At 43.8% G+C, this 23,275-nt stretch overlaps 2 protein-coding genes across 3 annotated transcripts in view; one reads left to right on the plus strand and one right to left on the minus strand.

Annotated features, from left to right (window-relative positions):
• Positions 1–771, minus strand: part of UBE2K (ubiquitin conjugating enzyme E2 K) — a 40,893-nt gene extending 40,122 nt beyond the window's left edge. The window contains exon 1 of one of the 2 annotated variants that reach the window (XM_054202286.1): positions 565–771. In XM_054202286.1, coding sequence (XP_054058261.1) covers positions 565–627 — 63 coding nt within the window. In that variant the 5' untranslated portion in view covers positions 628–771. The remainder of the gene's footprint in view (positions 1–564) is intronic. The other variant, XM_054202287.1, reaches the window with a different exon arrangement.
• A 14,539-nt stretch (positions 772–15,310) lies between these two features.
• SMIM14 (small integral membrane protein 14) overlaps positions 15,311–23,275 on the plus strand; it is a 42,632-nt gene continuing 34,667 nt past the window's right edge. Inside the window, exon 1 of the mRNA XM_054203391.1 lies at positions 15,311–15,472. The gene's annotated coding sequence lies outside the window, so the exon portion shown is untranslated. The remainder of the gene's footprint in view (positions 15,473–23,275) is intronic.

A 23,275-nucleotide genomic window follows, 5' to 3' on the forward strand; every position in this document is an offset into this window, starting at 1 on the left:
CCGCCTCCCGGCCCGCATCGCGCCGACCGGCCTCCCCACGCCGGGCCCGGCCGCACCTGGGCCCTCCCGCGCCGGTGGAGGGAGGCGGGAGAGCGCGGGCCCGGGAACCGGGGGAGCTCCGCACCGGGCAGGCCCCGCCCCGCCGCCTCCGGCCTGGCAGCGGGCACCGGCCGCCGGCGGGGACCCTCACCGGGGGCCGGCCTGTCCAGCCTCCTCCCCCCACGCCACCGCCGCGCTTCCTGGGCCCGGCCCGCCGGCCCCGCTCCCCCTCGGGCCGCCGGCGGCTCCCGCTGGGGGAGGGGCTCCGCGGCCCCCTCCTCCCCCCCCGCTCTCCCGGCGGCTGGCGGGTCCCGTCTCCCCGGGAATCGCCATTCCCCTCCCCGAGGCCGTGGGACGGGCCCACCCCCAGCGCGGGGAGGTGGGGCTGAGGGGGAAGCGGGGTCCCCGCGCAGGCCGGCGGGGCGCCCGCACCTTCCCCCGCTGCCCACACACACACACACACACACAAACACACAGAGACAGACACGGGGGAGGGCGGTGGCAGGCAGGGGAAGAGGCTCTAACCTCCTCGCTCTTCAGCACCTCCTTGAACTCCCGCTTGATCCTTTGCACCGCGATGTTAGCCATCTCCGCAGCCGGCACCCACTCGCCGCCACCTCCGAGCCGGGCCCAGCGAGCTCCGCCGCCGCTCTCGCTGGATAACTCCCGGCCCCACCAAAATGGCGCCGGCGCCGAGCATGCGCGCTAGGGCAGCTGGCCCAGCCGCCGCTGCTCAGGAGGGGCCGCCGTGTGCGCCGAGCGGAGCGGGTACCGGGGCTCCCCGACGGTGGGGGCTGAGTGCTGGTCGGCGGCGGTGACGGTGTGCCCTCCTTCCCTGTCGGCCTTCTCCTCTCCGCTGCCCCCGGGGGAAGGATGATGTCGCTGTCTCCTGAGGAGGCACAGGGGCCCGCCCGCCCCGGGAGACACCTGCCTGCCGCCGCTCGCCGGGCCAGAGCGTGAGGAGAACCGTCTGCGGGCAGGGTCCCGCCGCCGCCCGCCCGCTCGCCCGCCCGCTGCCGCCGGCGGGCCCTGGGGCAGAGCTCTGGCGGTTGTGTTGTCATGGCTCCCGCCGCGGGCAGCGCGGCCCGCCTGGCCTGGGGGGAGGCCTGAGGCACCGGGCCGGGTGATGGGGTGCTCTCGGGAGGCCTGAGGCGGCGGCTGGGCCGGGATGGGGGAGTCCGAGGTGGCAGGGGAAGAGTCTGAGGTGTCCCTGAGGAAACAGCTGGCTGAAGGAGCAGCTGACATGGTTTCTGGTGAAGTCTCTGAGGAAAAACAATCAGGGGGGCTTCACGTGCCTTGAGAATCTGCTCAACCTGCCCGTACAGCAGTTCCCATCTTTTTTTTCTTTTTTTTTCTGGAGAAAACGGCAGTTTCTTACAGATCTCTCCCCTGGCCCAGCTCCTTGCCCTCTTCCCACCCTGGCCCTTCCCTTGGAGACGCTGCTGCCTCCTCCTCCCGCCGGAGAGGACAGGACAGGACAAACTTCCAGGCCGGGCAGGCCCAGGAGCAGGCTACTCTGAGAAGGCAGTGTAAGAACTGTTACTTTTTATGAATTCTGCTACAAGATTTTAAAAGTAGAGTAAAAAGGTGAACCTCAGTCCTGTCTAATGGACTGTTACATTTTATCGCAGAAGCCACAGATGTTGCTCTGTCTAGAAAATTGAAATTGGGTGGCAGTAACCATCCCTGCTAGCCTGAGGTGCGCAAAATAGGGTATGGTATGGAAGAGCGTAGATAGATTTTTCAGAGGGGAACATGAGATGGCATTTACAACTGTTGTTTATTTAGGAACTCGAGGCTTTTAAGACATTAAGGTCTATAGAAAGATTTTATAGTGCCTTCTCCTAATGGTGCAGTGGAGGACAATGTACAACATAGGCATTTATCTCAACAAATGTCTGCTTCTGGTATAGCTGTCATCTGCAAGTGCTGCTTATTTATCTCCATTAGTATACACAGCATTTTGACTATTATATACATAGTGAAGAAAGTATAGGCCCAACCGATAAAAATAAATCTGGAAACTATATACAGATGCATATAGTTCTTTTTTTGTGTGTGTTTTAACTCTTCCTCTGTGGTTTGACTGGAAAAAGTCCATTTTCCTGCAAGCATGTTGTACCATGTGCATCTGTTCATCAGATTAGGTCTTCTTCAGACTGAAACTTGTTTTTAATGCAATAAACAGTGCAGCTTTTCAGATGAGGATTTTAGTACCTTTTTGAGAAGGATCTTTTTGCATTAGGCATGATTTCTTTTTAATGACTTCTCCTGTGATCTTTTGAGAAGGTAGGCCATGAATTCCCTCTGCCTTAGGCTCTCACCTGTAAAATAAGGGTAATAACTCTTATTTGCCTCTTAGAGCTCATAGATGAAAGTTAGGTTTATGGTGTGCTGAGCTCCTTTTGAGTACTATAGACAAAAATTATAAAGGTAGTACATAAAATCTCTGGGTTAAATGCCTCATGTATTTTCAGACGTCTCATAGAAAGAAGCTGAGCTCCTAATATTCAGGTTTTGCTCTGAATGGAGTAGAAAACATGACCTTTATCAAGTGTCAGAATCCTTTGCGTTCCTGTGAATATGCTTGTATGTTATAGGTAGTAGACATCCAATAACAGCCACAGTAAAGGGCAATGATTTTGCCTGGTTTGTATCTAGGTTCATTTTCGTGTGCTCATTTGGATTACAAATGTCAGAGTCTGTTACTGCAAAAAGCAAATCAAATTAATATGAATTACTGTATCTCTTTTCCTTAGTCTACCCCTCTCCTTTCGCTTATCCTTAAATAGTCGTCTTTCACTTACCTCACAGCTGCTTCATATTCACCATATAGTGTGTTAATTTTCTCTTTGGTGAAAGATAGATGTAGAAAGGCTTTTTGGGAGGGTAGAACAGAGTAGTAGTGAGTTTTGCCAGGATTAAAATACTGCATAAAAACCAGTACCTTATGTAATCAGCGTGCTAGGGTTATCATTGTATACCTCCTATGCTGTTTTACACTTTACTATAGTTTACCATTTTACAGAAGACTCTGTAGGGTTTTAAGCAAGAACAGGACCATAGACTAGCAGTCTTTGAATAGGTGTTTTGATTTTGTTTTGTTTTGGGTTTTTTTGTGAAATAATAAAATGCTTAGAAAAAATGACAACATAGCCTCTTTGTGTGATTTCAGTGACTTCCATGTCTGACTTCATAATATATTTTATAGTATCTTGTGTCTGTCTTCTGAATTAAGTTCTCATTAGTCTTTTGCCCTTAGAAAAATCCATGCACAAAATGGAAAACTGTAGTCGGTTGAACATAGTCAGCTCACTTTTTAAATTACAAAATTTTGTAGTATATCTGATTTCAGCAGATAGTTCTTTCATTGATCTCATCTTCAATTTAGCCTTATACCAAACAGTTCTTTCAACAGCAGCTTTTATAGACTGGCTGCAACTTTTGCCCGTTGGTGTTGATCATAACTAATAGAGTGGAAGATACAATTCTGGGTATCCACGCGTGGTTTAGCATGTTTGTCATATTGCTTTGAAATACTTATGGAAGTGGGAGCAGGACACAGGGTGTATTAAATGAAGTTCAAACTATGTAAGATTACTGCAGGAGGAAAGTTTATAGGATCAGTACCTATAAAGTAAGATCAGTGATGGTAAGACCTCAGCCCAAGCTCTCAATATGGAAAGGCTGCCAATATTCATTAGCTGATGCTAGGATAAGCAAACATCCTAAACACACTATCATTTCCCGTTTAATATGGGAAATATTATCTATCCTAAAACTTATATACGGGAAAGAGTTACCCACACTTTAATGGAAAAGTGGCTATTGTTCATGCACGAATTGTGCATGTTGGACTCACTTTCTGTACATGCAGTGCAGTCACCGTGTGCTTGGGTCATCTGTCTGAGACTATGGATGCCCCCCAGCCCCAGTATACTGCCTGGGGACTCCAAGGTGCTTATGACAACACTAAGTATGATTAAATTTCTTTTCTTCAAGTTAAGATTCTTGGTGATCTTTTTCTCATTTCCTATTTTCCTAATTTTATTCTGTTCATATCAATAGGATACTTCTCTAGTAGAATTACTCAGAATTTGGAATTACTGAGATCGTTCCCTGTGATTAGAAGAAAATGCCATTTTTGAAACTGTAACTTTTCAGCATGCAACATAATGTTCCTCTGTTGCTGCTTTGTGTCTTGCATAACAAGTCTTCCCCCCTCCTCATCTTGGCCTCTCTAGTTTAGGAAAATCAAAAATGTCAAGCTTGATCTTCTCCCATTGTTGCTGGAGGATTTCTTATTGGAGAGGAGAGCTGTCTCAAGAGATCTGTATATTGATTTCAAACACTTTAGAAACAGGGGTTGAGCCTGTAACATATTTTTAATTCTTATTTTGTTTATTTCATGAGGCATCCATATGAGGATGAACTTTACAGGCTGTATTAGTATTAGAAGGTATGCACTTTGCGTTTAAATGTTCATATACTCATTTATAATAATGCTGTATTTAAAAAAAATCAACAACAAATTATATTCATAAAACTAGTCTATTTTTAAATTTAACGCTCATTTTCCACCAAACTTACACCTACAGCTCTCTTTCTGTCATCCCAGCTCTTAACAGGGAGGCCTACATGCCGGAAGTTGTCTTTTTTATCTGCATATCATTTAGCACATTTCAGAGACTACGAAAATAAATTTAGTCTGCACGTTTATTGTCTGTCGTATTGTGTTCCTGTTGTGGCAGCGTCTGGATGACTCAACTCATTCCGAAGATTAGCTTTATCATAAAAATAACTAACTGGTTGTGCAAGTTGACCGAGTTTTAAGTTGTCATCTTAACTTTCCTGTTCCTCCTAGACGTGTCCACGTCCGGTGGTGTGGCCAGGTGTAAGAGTGCCCTCTCCTGGGTGGAACAGGGCGGACTGGCTTCTTTCCTCGTGTGAGACAGATCCCTCTTGGGGAGCTCTTTGCCTTACAAAGAGCTCATGGCACCGCTGCTGCCTTGCCCAGTCTTTCCTCTCAAAGTGTTGAGGAAGAACTTGTAGGAATTCTGCATGCAGAAATGCTTGAAACGGTAGGACAGAAATTGTTTGGTGTTCCTGGTAGAGAGAGAGGCAGTATTCACTCATGAAGTCTGCGCTTTCCAAATTGTATTTTTCATGTCATTAGTGGCTTAAACGTATAGGCTTTAAAGAGCAGTAAGTGTAACAACTAAACATCAGAGTCCTCTTAAGTCATTCAGCTTGAATTCATATGATGCAATTCATCTGACTTAGTGGAGTTAGATCAGAAATTAATTCAGCTATTGATTTTACAACAATCAATCTATGGCTCAAACAAGATTTAGCAAAGTTTTCATTAAATAATGCACATGTAGGAATTTTTGGTAGTTTAATAACAACACCCTATTGTTCTTCACTTGTTAAGGGTTTTGATTAGATATTGACAGGAAACCCTGGACTTTTCATTAATTTGGCAATATCTTCTGAATTAATGTTACATCTGAGCCTCATGTTTTTGGTAGGACAACCTAGATACAAACAGTCCCAATGCTTTTAAGTCTGTTAGCAAAGCATTTTTTTTTTAAACTTCCGCTTCTTTGTGAAGGAGTGATTTTCAACTGGTGGTACCTACACCTTGGGGTCTAAGGGGCATTTCGTGTGGGTTCATGAAAGGCAAAAAAAAAGAAGAAAAAAAAAATAGCAGGTTCAGCTGTGAGATGGTTCTTGTAATTCTGTAGGAGGTCCCAAGTTCATTAATATTCTTAATGAGCGGGCATCTACCTTGAAAAATTTGGCATCAGCGAACCAACAAATTGACCACTGGGAACTAAAAGCATTTCTTATAAAGGAAAAGGTGTAAAGCTGTACTCCTTTCTTCCAATTATAAAAAGAAGATAGCAATCTTTTTGAGGGTCTTTTCAAAATTAAAGCGAGCTGGGAAGACAGAGATAGATTTGACAACTTAACGTGGCTATTATTATTAATTTTATAAGTATTAGAGTTATAAAGCAAGAGAGGATTTGGCCAATAATATAAAGCATATAGTCACCACACTACATTGCTGGTATATTGTAGTCCACTCAGAAACATTTTCTACCCTGAGTGAATTATTTGTAGCATTTTAAGCATTTTGTATTACCATCTATTAATGTAATAACTTATAGTACACTATCAAATCTATGTAACTTTATTTAATTAAATATGGCTGTCTTCTTTTCATAGATAGGTACATAAGGGACTTAGAGCTGCCTTAAAAGAGCAGCTGGACAGCTTTTCCTGACCAGCTGGGCATCATCTTCTCCTCATATCCTTAGGATTTGTGACTCAATAACAATCCCTGCTATTTTAATAACTATAGGGATTGAAATCAGATTCAGGCTGATGCTCAGAAAACCTCCATTTCATAAATGTCATCAGGACTGAAGTATATAGCACCTTGAAGCTGGAAGCTTAAATTTGTTCTTCAGTGCAGTGATAGCCAGGGAAGTACCTAAACGCCATGTATAAGTAAGAGAGAAGACAAAACAGCATTAATATTTTGGAATGATTGCTTGGGGGTGGAGTTAGAGTCTCTCATTAGAAGAGTTGAGTTGAGAATTAGAACTGGAACTGCAAATTATTGTGAAACATTAATTGAATGAATATGGGAATCCAGAATAAATAAAAAAGAAAAACACTTTCTGTTAGAGGAAAAGTAAATGCAGTCACAGCCTAATTGCACAGCATTGGTAGCGGTCTTTAACTGCTAAAGTATTTTCATGTTGCTGATGGTCTAGATAAGCTAACTGCTGGAAAGCTCATTGTGTACAAAGTGGTCCTACGTCACTGCTGTATCTTCTCAGGAGAAAAGGATGTGACTGGACACCTTTTCCTCTTCATGTGTGTAACCTGAGACATAGAGCTGTCAACGCAGGCTGCAAAGAGGTGCATGCAAAATGGGAATCAAAATCCTGCAGGCAACTGCGTTACACAGTACACATGGTTACAACTCGAAAAAAGCTCTCAAGCTATAAGAGAATATGGATTAAAGAAGTATGAATAACCATGGTATAATACAAGAATATATGCAGTAAAATCAGAAATCTACTAGAAGCCAAACCACAGAGAGACCATACTCTAGTATATTTTGCATCATCAATTGTTATGAATCTCTTCAATGATGTCTCTGTTTTGTAAAGCATGGGAGTTTTTAGGGATCCTGAAAGGTGGGAAAATGTCATTCCTTTAATAAAGAAGAAATCTGGAGCTCTTGAATTCAGCTATTATTGCTTGATCTAGCAATTTCAGGATTCTGAGGCTTTTTGAAAATTCTAACTAGAATTTGAACTTATTTCTAATGATGGCCATCTTAGAATCATCGAATTGTTAGGGTTGGAAGGGACCTTAAAGATCATCTAGTTCCAACGCCCCTGCCATGGGCAGGGCCACCTCCCACTAGATCACATTGCTCAGAACCCCATCCAGCCTGGCCTTCCGGGGATGGGGCTTCCACCACCTCTCTGGGCAAGCTGTTCCAGTGTCTCACCACCCTCATGGTGAAGAACTTCTTCCTAACTTCCGATCTGAATCGACCATCTCTAGTTTTAATCCATTCCCTCTAGTCCTGCCATTACCTGACATCCTAAAAAGAATGCTAAAGTCTTGCTAAACTACAGTATACTGTGTTATGATGTGCACCAAATCCACAACTGATGGAAGTCTTTTGGAACTGTCTGCAATAAAAATTTACAAAATAGTGAAGTTTTTCAGAGATCATCCAGAAAGAGATCAGCCATGACAGATGGGTAATTTATCAAGCTGTATTGCTGTTGATACCATCCTAAAATATCTGCATTTTGGAGACTAGAACAACTTTGTATCAGGAAAAAACCCCACTTTTCTATTGATCTTACAACTACAGTGGAATACTAATTTAAGGCTAAATCATTAAGTCTAAAGCAGCAGTCATTGTTTAGACCATAGTTGTGTAAAAAGTTAATTGAACTGCATTTGAAGTCGTAGAAACCAGTAAGGACCAATTCAAGAATACAAATTAAGAGAAGATGATTTTGTTGTTTTCCTAATCTGATTGTCTCCAGTTTGGCCATGTGGCTAGCAGGAACATAGGATATGGCAAGTTATTAGAGGAGAACATTGAGGATAAAGTCAGGTTAAACAAACAAGACTCGAATGGTGTTCTGTTCATGCATTGAGTAATGTAGTTTCGCTGAATGCAGCAGAGGTAAGCAATTTCTCTGGTGTTTGGATCTCTGTCAGGCACACAAAGTTTCACAGAATAGTATCTAGAAAATCCCTACTCTTCTGTGTGTCTTTCTTTTCAGTGGTAGCATATGCCTATATTTAGGTGGAAGATCTAGTTTAGGTGTAAGGAGTTTCTTGTCTTGTACATTTTCCTCAAGTGAGGGGTGGCAATTATAGCAGTTTCAGTGAAGTATAACCCATCTCATAAAATTCCCTGTTACAGCTTTCCCATCTTCCTGACAGCGTGCAAAAAGATCACATGGTAAACTGGAAGTCATAACCTTTTAAAAGGCCCAGTAGTCTAGACTGTATCTTTCTTTCCCTGATTAGAGGTTAGTCATGCTGTAAGATGTTCAGTCATGCTGTATGATTGTCTCTTAGGATTTTCCAGATCCTAACTCTTAGTCCTATGAATGTTGTGATGTTACCCTGTTGATCCCAAATAATTTTACTCCCTCTGAAATTGTGGTGAAATTGCTCTGCAGATGTACCTTCTCCTGGGTTCCCTCCTGAGTTGCACAGTATCACAGAACCATGGCATGGTCAAGGCTGGAAGGAACCTCTTGAGATCATCTAGTCCACCCCCCTGTTAGAGCAGGGTGCCCAGCAGGACCGTGTCCATTTGGGTTTTGAATATCTCTGAGGTTGGAGACACCAGTGCCTTTCTGGGCAAGCTCTGCCAGTGCTCAGCCACCATCAAAGTAAAGAAATATTTTCTTATGTTCAGCTGGAACGTCATGTATTTCAGTTTGTGCCCAGTGCTCTTACCCTGTCGTTGGCCATCACTGAGAAGAGTCTGGCTCCCTCAGTAGTTTCTCTGCAGAGGAGTTGGACTTCTGCTATAATATGGCACTGACTTCAAATCTTTCCACCTTTTTTTCAGTAATTACCTCCAGTTTTAGAGGTAACACCTATGTCCAATTTTGACCTTAGTAGCTTAACACAAAGTAACCACAAGAACCCATTTAAACACCGAAAATGTAAAGTCACACTTTTGAATGCTGAAATGGGTTCCTTTTATCAATGCAGTGTTTTTGCAAAACTTGTAAAATGTTAAGTGTGAGCTGAATACTACAGAATTCTTTTTTTTTTTCCCTGACCTGACAATGTTATCAAGTTCTGTAAATCTTAGTTTTCTTTCTTATACCAAATCTCTTGTGGGTTTTACAGCTCCTGTCCAACAGGTTTGACATACTGCGGCAAACATCCAGCTGCATCACACCACATCCTCAAACAGCAAATGTGCACAAGCTAAAACCCTTGCATTATGTTCACACAGATCTTGGCCAGCTGAGAAAGCAGTCGTTTTTAGTTCATTTGTCAATACTTGGGTTCTAAGATCCAAAGTGAAAAGCATGGTTGAATGTGCTACAGAAACCAGAGTATCACAGTGCTAACAGATCAGATTCTTTTCCAACAATTTGATTTAGTTCTCTGTAGTCCATACAGAGATGCTGCTGTGTTTTATGTGATGGAATACTGATCTCCAAGGACTGACTGGCAGAGTTATGCCTTTTGATACACCTTCTCAATGATGCATGAAAGGTCTTCTCTCTTTGTTCTCTGTTTTTTGGGGTTTTTTTTGGGTAAATAATGCCTTGCTTTTTAATGGATGGTTAATCTTAAATTTCAGTCATATACTGAGTGCTTAATACCAACCGCAAAACTGCATATATCCATTTTAGATCAGAGTAATTCCCTGACCAGAAAAATTTCACTCTTTGTTGCTTCTTAGTTAGATGTAGTAAAGTGTTACCAAAAAAATCCTTTGGGATCTTATTTTCATTTCCTTCTCTCACATTTTCTTCTGCTCTAACATTCATCAAATCTACTGGCTTGCATTTTGTGCCTGTGGTTCGTCTATTAAATACGGCTTCTTCTATTAGATGTTCACTTGGAAAATGAACAGGGATTCATTTTTATTTCAAGTCCATGAGAACTGTAACAGTTGAGGGCTCTGACTCATGTTCAGAAGCAGTTTCAGACTGGATGCTGAAATGGCTCTGAACACAGAGAAAGGGTGACAATGAGATGTGTTTTTCCCGAGTGGCAGCAATTTTCAGATGAATATAGCCATTTTACCTGCTGGTAAGTTTATGGCTCCAGGTAGCTTATGGTTGTGAACTACAGTTGCTTAAGAAGCAGTTCACGCTGTTTCTCATCTTTTCTTTGCAAAAAAGCTACCACAATCATGCAGCTGCTATTATGGTTTCTGCCCCAGAGGAAAAACAATTTGTTAAGGTTATACAAGTGTTGGTTCACTTAGACCACATTTTTAGAGGGGATTTCCCAAAGCATTTGCAAAATATGTTCCTGACACTGATTGCGTAATTATCAATCGCAATGAAATTTAGTGGACATTTGTCTCATTAACTTGTGTGGTTACTGAGAATTTACTATTCTAATTCTACAGATCCATTTCAGCCCAGCTCAGATCGTATATCTTTACCAGTGAGTGTTATTGTTAACAATTTGGTGGCTCAGATCTTAATCCTCTATTTTTAAATGGTTTTTGCAAGCCTGATGTTGTAAGTGTCCCAGTTGGCCTGCTTACATTTCACAGTTACTGTAAGTTACTAGCCGATATTCTAGATAATTTTAGAATAATCCTTGTCATCCCCTCGACTTCAGATTTCCTTCCTCCACTTCCTAGTTTGGAAAACTTCATTGGGCAGCTGCGATCTGGCAGCATTGCAGTAATCCTTTGTGATCATTTCCCCCAGACTGTGGCTAATTTATCTCAAAGTCTGTGTTGGTGTGTTGATGCCTCAGGAGTACAAAAGTCCTCCGTAGATCCTCTGACAATTTCAGTTGAGTTTCTTCTTTCCACCGAGCCATGTTTTTTCTGTGAGTCCTGACAGCTTAGGTTGTGGTTGGATGTTCATTAAGCTTGTATTTGTACATTGACAGAAAATCTGGCAGTATAAATTTGGTCAGTGGTGATCACATGACTAAATTTCTGTTAAATTAACCTAAGTACACAATACAGTCTTTGTGTCTGCTAATTCACAGGCTTGCTGCCTAGTATCCCAAAGTGCTTTGCAATTCTCCAGTGCTTTGTGAGACGCCAGCCCAGCTGAATTGTAGGAATGTTTGTGAGCAACTTTTCTAAGGAGTTGGCTTCTTTTTCCAAATTTAGATCCCTCTTTCCAAAAACCCAGTATTGCTGCCACAAGGCCACTCCTACCTTGCTACTGCAAGGATGCTTTATAGTCTTTTCCTTTCCACTTCCTGGATGCCATTTTCAGACCACGCTGCAGACGACTTCTAAGTGGCTCTTCAGTATCAAAGTTTACAGTAGAGTTTCATGTAGGTTCCTTCTGGGAATAGCATTATCTACTCATGATGGACTGCATACAAGAAAAGAGGGAGCAGACAGAGAAGGAGTTACAGGAAGAGGATTTGCCCCATTTCTAGGTCATTTTTCAGATCTGATGAAACTGTCTGAATTGCAGATGAAGAATTTTCACTCCACAAAGTACCCGGACATAAGCAATACGATGCCTAGTGGCATGAGTTGTGCAGCAAAGATGAACATCAGCAGAAAGAGAAATTCAGAATGGGAAATGTAACGTTCTTGGGTATCTGTAAACAAGCTCAACCATTATTTGGCAAGCTAGATAATCGATGTGACTCTTGCTTTTCCATTGCCTGCGAGGGTAGGAAAGTTGAAAGCTAGCACTGTGATGTGGAATGTGACATCTGCCTGTTGCTTTACAAAGTGCCCAATCCACACTACCTTCAGATGGCAGATGTAGAGAGTGTCATAGTAAGTTTTGCTCTGCTCCCACCCTCCTCCATTGTACAGGGCTATTGGTGGAAGGAACATTACCATCTCCTGCCCTTCAAGCAGAGTTGTTTTCATAGTTTTAGCTTGGCAGTGGGCAGCCCAATTCTTTTTAGTGTGCCAAAATCAATGGATTTACTATTCTGTCCTTGTTACTAGCTGATCTTGAATGCATCTCGTGCCTTTGTTCATAAAGTAGCCTAAGTCATCATCACTGTTTTCATCATAGTTTGACTGCCAGAAAGGAGACTTCATAGAGTGAGTCTGAAAACAGCCTCCGTATCGGGATCTCGTTTTACTGCTGTATCGTGCACTAAATTTGTGAGTGTAAGGGGAGCAGATGGCTGAAGCCTGGGAGTGGGAAGCTGAGATAGAATCAGTGCCTGCTATGGCTTGTTCATTTGCCCGTGGGAACCAGGGGGGACAAATTCTGAGGGATGCTCTGGCAGAATGTTTTATGCAAAATACCTAGCTACTTTCTGCTTATAGATATGTAATTGCTGATTCGAAAGCAATAAGCTTACACATTGTTTCTCTTTTTCCTGGTCTCTACTTTCACTAGCTCCTATTGCCTGCCCCTCTTCCTTGACAGTTCATACTCAAGTTTCATTCATGATGATCACCCTTTCACAAATCCATCCTTCATGAGGCCCATCAGCTTCCCATATTTCCAAGAATGCCAATGGAAACATATATGTTGAACAAAGAAAAATAATCAGAAAAATAATTGATATTTTGCTGTCAGAAAGGCAGTGCAAATAATGCAGAATACAATACTGAAAAAAGCTCAGCTTTTTACTGAGACCAGTTATGTAAAACTATTTACAGATACACAGAACTTTGCAATAACAACATGTGGGGATGAAACAAGAGTAGGGAGGGGGAGCTGCTTGCTGTGAGTGCTTGCATCTCTCCCAGAGGGCTGGCAGGCCAGCCAGATAGTGCTGCTTGCACGCCTCATCAAGGGACAATTTCAAGAGATTACCAGACACGATGTGAGTTCCTGCATGGGTCGATGTGAGAAATGAGCCGGAAAGATGCAACGCACCGAATTTTGAGGAGGCTGCATTTGATTCAAAGTAAGAAAGGAAGACGTCACAGCTCTAGCTGTAAGTGCCATCATTGCATACTGCTTTCCCGCAGATCATTCAGTCATCATCTCCTGCCTCTCCTTTACAGTCTCTTTGCAGGTTCCTATTATTTCTGACAAGGCATCTGAGACTGCCTGTCTGGATCACTTAGTCTTGCCCTTCCAGTTCTGGGATTGTACAAATTCAATTCTCCAAGAATCAATCACTATAAGGCTCTCTTTCCAATTGCAACAATTGCCTCAAGTATGCTTGCCATCCTTTTAGCAACAGCAGGCTGTTCGTCCTTACCCACAGGCAAGAAAATAGAAGTGTTCAGTGTTCTTGCATCTGCCTGACAGAAAGAACCTTCCTCTCTACTATTGTGTGGTTGCCATTGCTCTCCTCTCTTGTTTGAGCCAGGACTAGCATGGTAAGCTGTGTCTGGTTTTTGGATTTCAGGATCTCAGATCCATTTTCTAGAACAATGACTAGCCCTAGGTGCCAAGTGTGGAAGGGGAGACAGATAGGCAAGGCTGCATAAAGATGTTGGGAAGTTGTCTCTTCTAGGATGGCTGGTTCCTTGATGAAGGGTTAGGAACATGGCTGAGGGAGAGGTGGGAGGAAGGATGCAGCTACGGTTGATCATTCTGCTTATGACCACCCTCTGACACTGTTGTCTGGGATAGCTTTGTGTTTGGCCAGATCAGCCAAAGTATACTGCAAGCCAGGCGTATCTTGATGTTGCTGATGTTCATGGTTCCTATGGCACTCTAAACTCCTGGACAGACTGTTAAGAAACATGTTCTCCCAGGAAACATTGTAGGCATGTAGTTTTGTATTTCCAAAACAAAGATAAATTGTAGATCCTTAGTGCCTTACCAGAGGTTCAGTTCCCTTGGTTGAGGAAGACAAGACGACACGAGCTCCACATAGCTTAGCTTCTTTGTGTGATGGCCTGTCTTTGTGTCAGTACCTCACCTCACTTTTCAGTATTGCCACTGCTAAGTTGGGCACTAACCCAAGAGAAAGGGCTGAAACATGGGAAAGGAGAGGCAAGATCCGCAGCAAGCCAGGACTGCATGGCATGGCTGGACACAGGTAGCCTGCCTGCTGCCTCTCAGGAAGGAGAACGTTATGTCCAGGGCCAGCCCTGAATGAGCAGAGTTAGCCTAGCTGCGTCTTGCAGGGAGAGGTGTCTCTGAACACCAACGATGGCTGGACGTGCAAGGCTGCCAACTGGCAACTGAGACTTGGCAGAGGAGCATAGGCTTGACACCCAAGGCTAGAGAAAAACTTTCAGATTAAAACTGTAGCCATGAAAGGAGCTTTGAAAGCTCTGTGACAACAGCAAAGAGTGGTGAGAACAGCCGAGGTTGTACCCATAGGTGGGCCATATCTGACTGTATGAGCCAGGTACTGGCTTGTGAGAACTCACAACTGTCCAAATTTCCTTTCTCACTGTGATTGCAGCATCTTCCTTGCTTGCTGGCTTGGAGGAGGTAAGCCACCCTTGGAAATACTGGAGGACAAGATTTTCTTTCCTGCGCGATCCCCATTGCATTATGGTATGGTATCGCTGTCCCCAGGACAGGATGTGGTCCATCTTCCCGTATGGCAGCATGACACCCCACAGGTAAACCCAGCTGGCTGACGTGACCAGCCATGACCTGAAACTTTCCTTTCTAACTTCATTCCACAGCACCTAAATGCATATTTTGAGGGATGCTTTAATTGCAGGGAAGCCTTGTGAGTCAGGAGCTCCTAAACAGCCTTTAGACTTCTAGCTGAGAAACCCCTGTAAATTCCCTCGCACTTGGCAGGCGGTGGCTGGTGGCCAAGCCGCCGAGGTGGCTGTATTCCCGTACGGGGCGCCGAGGCTGCGGCAGAACCGGCCCGGCCCCGGAGGAGCAGCTTCCCTTCCCGACTCCTCAGCGCCGCCTTTACCGCGGCTTCATCTTAAAGGCCGAGGCCTTGCTTGACAAGGCCGCCGGCCTACCGCGGCCTCGTACCCCACTGCCCGCCCCGCACTGCCTCGGCCGGGCGGCGGCGGCCAGCGGCGGCAGTCGGGTAGGGACAGCCACCCAGAGGGCCGGGCCGGGCCAGGCAGCAGAGGGGCGGGAGCGGGAGGCGGGAGCCGCTCGGCGGCACCGCCCCGGCCCCGCCGCCGCCGCCGGGAGCCGGCAGATCCGGGTCTCGTGGCGCGGGCTGACGTGTGAGCCGGCCCGAAGCAGCGGGGCCGAGCCGCGGGGCCGCCTCAGCCCAGCCCGGCCGCCCCTCAGCCCCGTCCCCGCCGCAGCTCCCCCCCCGCCACGGCGGCCAGCGCACGGTGAGCAGCGGGGCAACGGGGTGACGGCGGGCGGGGGGCGCCGCGGAGGGGAAGGGGAGGGAGGGGAGGGCCGGCGGCAGCGGGCGGAGCCGGGCGGGTTTCGGCGGACACCCCCCGTCCCTCCCTCCGCCCGGCCGCCGAGCCCCCGGTGGGGGCTGCGGGGGTCACTTCGAGCCTGTTGAAGTGCCGAGACGTGTCCCCGCTGCCGGGGGCTTCGGCGGCTCCCCGGGAAGGTAAACAGCGGGAGAGCCGGAGCCGTTCCCCTCGGTGTCAGGCAGCGCTCGTCGTCTCCGAACCTGTGAAACGTCCCCTCGTCTCCTTTACAGCCGGTCTCGTTCGGTTGTTTTCTGGATGTTGGGGGGTTTTAGCGCAAAGTGGCACCCTTCTGTCGATATTTTTTTTTTTTTTTTAAAAGGATCTCAGTCTGATACTTTGAGCCAAAATGTTTTAGTTTTCTCTCTTTAAAGGAGCTGGAATTTGCATGCTGACACCAGGGTGTGCGCTCTCAGGCTGCTCCCTGCTTTGGGGAAAGCCCATGCAACTAAAGCGGGAGAAATTGAACAACGTCTCATGAAAGATAATGTCAGGAAAAGGACAGCGTCACACTGCCATTAATTTATCAAAGATAGGATTCCTGCCAGGAGCTCTTCATATGTGTGCTCTGCAGTGTGATTCGTAGCAGATTACAGTGGGGAAGGGTTATACCAGCCTTGGAGAACACAAGATACTGCCCATGGTCATTCCTCCACAGATGTCACCATGCCGGGTTCCCCAGATGTCCTGCCCTGCTGCTCAGCCGCTGCCTTCCGTGGCAGTTCCGAGGCCTCGGCTAACCACTGCTCCTATGTGAATGGGGCACGTGATCTGCATCAAAAACTTTTGTTTCCTGGCAAACACCTGTTTGTCTAGTCAAGTCTGCAGGGTTGTCTTTTAGATTGTAGATTTGTTGCTGTAGGGACTGTTTGTGTTGTATACTGGCTGCGCATCCATGTCTATGCATATAGACAAGTCTTGAAAATCATCTCCAGTTTCTAGAGGTGAGGACATCTAACTTTTTTAGTCTTGATAGCTCATTAATACGATTAGCGTGCCTACTGGGGAAGGTATGTATCTGCAGCAAGCGTTAGCAGGTTACGTCTTAGGAGCATTTACATGCTTAGCTGTTAGAGTGCTATCCATCTTTATTCATTTCTGTTACTTTCCTAAAGCAGACATCAGCTCAAAAAAATCAAAATGAGAAAAAAAAAATCAATCTTACTTTTGATTTCTTCCTATATACAGTGGGAGAGAACAAATTCTTGATAATTCCATCTAATTCTTGTGACCTGTTGAGGTGAAAAGTCAAGCTATTGTTGTTGATCATTGATTTTAAAAAGTGACCCTGTCACTGGCAGCGTGACTCGAAATGGCAGAAGCAGTTGGCAAAATAAAAGTGATTATAATGTTAGCAGTCCATTAGTCAGTTCAGTCCTGAGTGCTGTTCCTTCCCCTGCCACTGAGGTGGGTGAGTCCAACCTCTTTGGTTTTTCTTTTGCCCTGTTTTGTAAAATACAAGATCTAGAATTTTTGCCAAGCTCCAGAGTGGTATAGAATTCTGTATTTTAAGTGGCTTAAGATCATTTTGTATAAGGTGCTAAACAAGTTCAAAGCCATACTGGATGTGTTATTGGTCATTCCACAAAGTATTGTCACGTGTGCGTCCTGACAGGCAGGGACATCCCTCATGCACTCAGGACCATAAGCCAGGAAGGTCTGCTTTAGAATGGAGATGGTGCTAGCAGCCATTCTGTAGCTCTGGGTGGATCTTATTTTAGCCTAGCTGCATGTTATTTTGCTCACTATAGGTAAAAATATAATGAACGAGGTTCTGTGAAATTCCTTATGCCATGCGCATTGTGATGGTTTTGCAGTACCTTACCCAAACCACAATGAAACCCATTAAGTCCGAAGAGCGTGGCCCAGTGATATGGACAACATTCTGCAGCCTGGGTTCTTCCCTTGTTCTAAGGGAAAAATAAGAATAATACACTTGTTAAAGAAGTAATCTACTTAAAACAACTTCAAAATTTTAATTATTTTGTAACTGTTGTACCTGCTTTCAAAAGGTTGGTATTTGGTTTTAGAGAAAGTTAGTTTCTGTTGACTTCTTGTTTTGTTATTAATGTCTCATTTTCTACTTTCATATATTTAGACTTCAGAATTAGTGATGTGTGAATGTTATTTGCATAACAGATGTGTAGTGAAACAAAGTCTATGTTCATGTTTCGGAATTTTCCCTCCTAGATATTTTAGGTACTTGACGTATGTTCTTAAAGACCAAATTTTACTTTTGGTGAAGTTCGTCATAGCAGAATTTGGCCTAAGAGCATCATGAATCTTCACAGGGGCAGTACAGTGAAAGTACCAAGACCCTCTTTCTCGTCTTATAAGCACATGTGAATGGAGAAGGTGTAATGCCCTGACAGTACCAAGTATCAGATTCTTACTCAGTATGTTTTGAACATTTACCAGATTACTCATCACAACAAATACAAAAATATTTTGGCAGATGCATTCATACATAGAAAAATTGATGTCATCTGCCCATATTCTGCGCGGGAAGCAAATCAGAGAGCCTGTAAGTCTGCTTTGCATACATGCTATTACACACATGCTTTGCATAGATGCTATTACACGTGACGTTAAGCATGCTTTCCGTTTTAACTTCTAGGTTATAGATTCAGTTTATTAATGCATAAAGACCTATCTAGTTGTTAACGAGGCATCTGATTTTGCAAGGTGCTGAGTACTTCTTGGAAGATCCAAGTGCTCCCAAGTCTTCTATAAGTACACTGGAAGCTAAGAAAACTTTGCAAGGTTATAATCCACAGAGCCAAACCTTGCAGTCCTTGCTCAGGTAAAACAAAAAAAAAAGAAAAGAAAAAGGAATTATTTTCCCAGAATAGCTCCTTCAGCTTGTATGCCTTGACTCACCAACAGCTAGCTTCCCCAGGTCCCAAGGTGCCTCATTTGAAGAAAGAGTCCTTAGCTTCTCATTAGGAAGGAATACAGTCAGGGATGCGAGAAGGATCAGTCAGTGTTAGCTGTGTTAGTCTTATTTCTGCTGGCCTTTACTAGCAGTACCATGGAGATGTATGGTCCCATGCTCCTCTTTCCGTCACCTATTCCACAATATTGGCTGGGGCAAGAAAAGGTCCCTTAGTGATGATTGATATGGCTTTTCATGAAAGATTTGAAGATGCTTGGGGAGCAGCCTCTGGCATGACTGAGTGGTTGTACATTTGCATGGTTATTAATTGAACAAATATGCTTCAGAGGCTTTAGTCAAAGTGTCTAGCTGGTATTTTTGTAGATAATGAAACAAATTAGTCCCCATTGGGTGGGAACAGATAGAATTACACTTGATAAAAGTTTTCTTCATTAAGATTAGTTCTGATTCTTCTGCAGCTTTACATGTATTAAAAACCATGGCTTTCTGGAGCTAAATACAGTTTCATTCTTACTTTATAAAACTGCTAGACAAATGTCAGATCCAAAGCACTGAGTTCTCCTAGGAAAGAAAAGATTTTTATCAGAAAGAACAGAAAAGCTGTACAAAAATGTAGCACCAATCATTTACATGATATAAGCAGCTGCAATGCTTTGTTTGTCGAATCTGTGTCAAATACAGACGACTAGTAATAGAGCTTTGGTCTTTTTTATTCATATCTTCACGTATATATATTCATATATTTCCTGTTAGTTAATCCTAAAAGCTTTATTTTTAGTAAGGCAGTATTTTTAGAGAACTTGATGAACTAGTTTATGTCAGTTTTTGTACACAAAAAACTTAGTTTAGGGAAGAAACAGCTGTCAGAATGAAATTACATGAAGATGTGAAGAAAAGTTGGGGATTAGCTCTTCAAATACTTCTACTGAATCAAGTGTGAAACAAAGCTTCCTGGTGTGAGTGGCCTTAGTTTAACAAGAATTCCTGTGCAAGTGGTTATGGTATTGTTAGAAGCTCATCACTTTCCTATCTAGGTGAGACTGATTAGATGGCACCTGTCATTAAGCGCCTCTTTTTGAAAATACGAGATAAAGCTTTTATTGCAGAGCTCCGTGAAACGTAGAAATATTTTTGTACATAGACTTCTCCTGACCCATGGAGATTGTTAGAGCTTCAGTTTCAAGTTAGTACGTAGAACAAAAGTGTCTAGAGATGAAAAATTCCTTCTTTTCCATGGGAAAACTGTGGAGCCAAAGGTGAGATGTGTGTTGCAAACTAATCCTGATCTCATGAAATAGTACCACAGATTTTCCTTGTGCAAATTAATGTAATAGATTTAAAAATCCATTGTTAGTAGGTGCAGGGGGGACTTGTATAATTTGCATAGCACTTTCCTTTTGATAACCTAAACTAGTCTGTGAGTCTGCTGAATTAGATGGTTGTTACTCTCTGGTAAAAACTGGGTCATCTTTTAGCTAAACATATGTAAATAACCAAGCCCAGAAATCCTATTAATTGCTACAGATTCCCTCTGGTATGAGTACTGATTAAAAATATTCTAATTGATAAGCTTCAAATTGTTTACTGCAGGTATGTAGAAAACCTGATTCAACTTCCCTTGAAGTCGAAGACAGGCACCCGCTAGCTTCAGATAAAATTTGATCTGGCCTAAAGGGGTTAGGAGTAGGGCTGCCAGGGAATAGAGCTGCTTTCATCTGAAAATTGAAAATCCTGCTATCTTTCTCAGCATGCTGCTACCCTGCTAAATCTGTTTGCTCAGTGGCAAGTTATTAGAAACATATGTCATCCCTGGAGAAAAAAATAAGGAAAATATTCCAAAGAATTTCAGTATAATTTTGTGTTTGTATGTGATTGGAGTAGCATTAAGGAATAGTGTACTTTTACAGTCTTAAGGATTTAGTAAGGTATTTTGTCATCTAAAGAATTGTACTTTTAATACAGGAGTCTCAAAAAACTTCATAGCTCATGGTTCAGGGCTGTACTTGTTGGCTCAATACACTGGAAAAACTTTCATTTTTACTTGTTTTGAAACAAGTAAAAGCACATTTTTGTAAAGGAGTGAATAAGATATTTTTTTTCTGTTTATTTTTTGCAAAGAGATGAAATGTCTAAAAATATCTGAATGACTGACCCTCCAAAAAGAATTACTTCAAAATAGTGAGTTATTGCAGGCCACCTGAGCTGCGGTAACTGCCTGGGTGCTTACGGTTAGCTCAGGGCAGCTCTGAAGTGTCTCAGCTTAACTTTTTTCTCCTACAGACTGTCACAGTCAGGACACAGACTAAGCAAAGCCACTTTCACTCACAGTTCCCGTGGGCTAAGAGCGTCTGCGGGGACCGTTGCCACAGCTCAGCTGCCATGCAGTGGCTTTGTTACACCGTAGTAATTTGCTCATTAGTTTGAGTCCTGAGCCTCACTGGTTGAGCTTTAAAGTTGGATCTGCTTTGAGCTCTCAAGTTGCTTTGGTACATTTTGAGCATATTAATCATAATTTTGATTCATAAGTCTTTTATGGATAGGTTACATAGTTTGTTATAGGAACATATCATAGAATCATAGAATGGTTCAGGTTAGAAGGGACCTAAAAGATCATCTAGTTCCAACCGCTCTGCTATGGGCAGGGACACCTCTCACTAGATCACATTGCTCAAAGCCCCATCCAGCCTGGCCTTGAACACTTCCAGGGAAGGGACACCCACAACTTCCCTGGACAACCTGTTCCAGTGCCTCACCACCCTCACAGTAAAAAATTTCTTTCTAATATCTAATCTAAATCTACCCTTTTTCAGTTTAAAACTATTACCTCTTGTCCTATCGTATACTCCCTGATGAAGAGTCCCTCCCCATCTTTCTTGTGGGCCCCCTTTAGGTACTGGAAGGCCGCTATAAGGTCTCCCCGGAGCCTTTTCTAGGCTGAACAACCTCAACTCTCTCAGCCTGTCCTCATAGTATAGTCTTTTAAAATAAATGATTAGTTTTGTATTATGAAGCCTGAAAGTTAAGTGCAAAACATCTCTTGGGTGGAGTAACTGACAGCAAAGTCATTTCCCTGTTCTGCTCCCATGGGGTGGCTGGTGCAAGGCGCTCACCTCTGCCATTTTCCATCTTCAGGGGGTACCCTTTATTCTTGCTTCCCTGCAAAGGTCTGCTGCCTGGAAGGCCAGCTCCTCTTTCGTGTGTAGCCACTTATTCAGAATCTGGCCTGCCAAAACATTGCAAGCCAAGTCTGTAGCTCTGGTTGGCGTGGCACAGCATGGATGTCCTCTTGGTGCTGGTGCAGAAGTGCTCTTGGCAGGGGTTTCAGATTCAGGATGTGTTGCTTCCGGCAGTAGTACATCGCTCGTACAGCTGCAGAGGTGCTGAATTCAGGAGATTGGCAATTGTTGCTGGGGAATGGGAAGAGGAGTGTTGACACAAATGGTGGGGCAGTCTGTACTGCTGGAGACATTAACCAAAAGCAGGAGAGTAAGCAAATTTGCCTAGGAGCTGGCTCTTCTACTTACCACTCAAGCAGAAAATCCTGTTAAAGTCAGAGTTCTTGCCTTACTGAAGACCACAGGAGAGGGCTCACAGTTTCCTCTGTAAACTAGTTGAAATACAACATGTTAGTAATTTTACAGAGGATAGCCCACCCTTTTGCATTAACATATGTAAGACAAAGTGATTAAATAGCCATTTAGTGCAATAAGAATAATTTTGTTGTCCTAGACCATTGTCATAGTCTCCTACACTAGAAATAAATAATAAAGTGAAACTGAAGCATTTACTGAACAGAAAGAGGGTATTATTTTTGGACAATGTTCTGTGTCATTGACATCTTCTCTTAATTAGCTTTCATATTCCAAGAGATTTCTTTCAGAAAAATGTCATCATTTTAACAAAAGGGTGACCAAATGCTGACAGCTGGAGTTTGGCAATAACATTCTGTATCAAATATCAGTAAATGAATTCTAAAATAGCCGGACTGCTTTTTTGGTCCATGACTGGATGTGCGTAATTAGCTCCTTTTCAAGTGTTTTGCCCAGAAGAAATGTTAAGCCACCTGCATGGGAATAAGTAAATAGCTTTTTTTAATCTTGGTGGGTCTTATTTAGCTCCCTTGGCGAGTTCAGTTTTGATCACTGACATCAGTCGTATAGCCTTAAAGCCTGAAATCTCTCTTCTCACATATTGGGGACTGGCCACGAAAAGGAAGGTGGGAAACAGTACTGGAACAGTGGAGGGTTTTAATATGTGGGTTCTTGTCCTCTGAGAGTTGTACTTGACACTGACAAGCCTTAATTAAACTGAAAAAAACATCTGTGTCATCTTCTGTACTTTCCCTGAGACACCATTCTGTATTGAACTGATGCACCTAAGCATACCTGTGGCCTTGGGTAGCCTTGTCCACAAATAGTAAGTTTCCTACCAGGTTCCTACTAGATCCTGCCACCCTTTAAAGCGGTGTGAACTTTTTTACATACTTCAGTGAGAGAAAAGCTGTGATGCTCGTCTGTGAAAGGGCTTTGACCATAATTATAAGTCTTTTAAGTTTTCATGCTTTAGCTCCCGCTTCACCGCTGCAGGTGCTAGCACTGTTGGCAGAGTCGCCAGAAGTTTCCTGACCCACTCAGAGCAAGTCCAAATGCCCACATCGGGGTGAAAACGCTAGTGGCCCAGCAATGGTCACAATGTTGTGGTGGTCACACAGTGGTGGACTCGTGCTGTGGGGACAAGGGATGTACCAGTGCTGCAGTAGTCTTGTGAGACCATCAGACAAAAAACATCAAGAAGATCCTTAGCACTTACTTCTT

The sequence above is a fragment of the Rissa tridactyla genome, chromosome 5 (assembly GCF_028500815.1).
Source record: "Rissa tridactyla isolate bRisTri1 chromosome 5, bRisTri1.patW.cur.20221130, whole genome shotgun sequence".
Classification (NCBI taxonomy): Eukaryota; Metazoa; Chordata; class Aves; order Charadriiformes; family Laridae; genus Rissa; species Rissa tridactyla.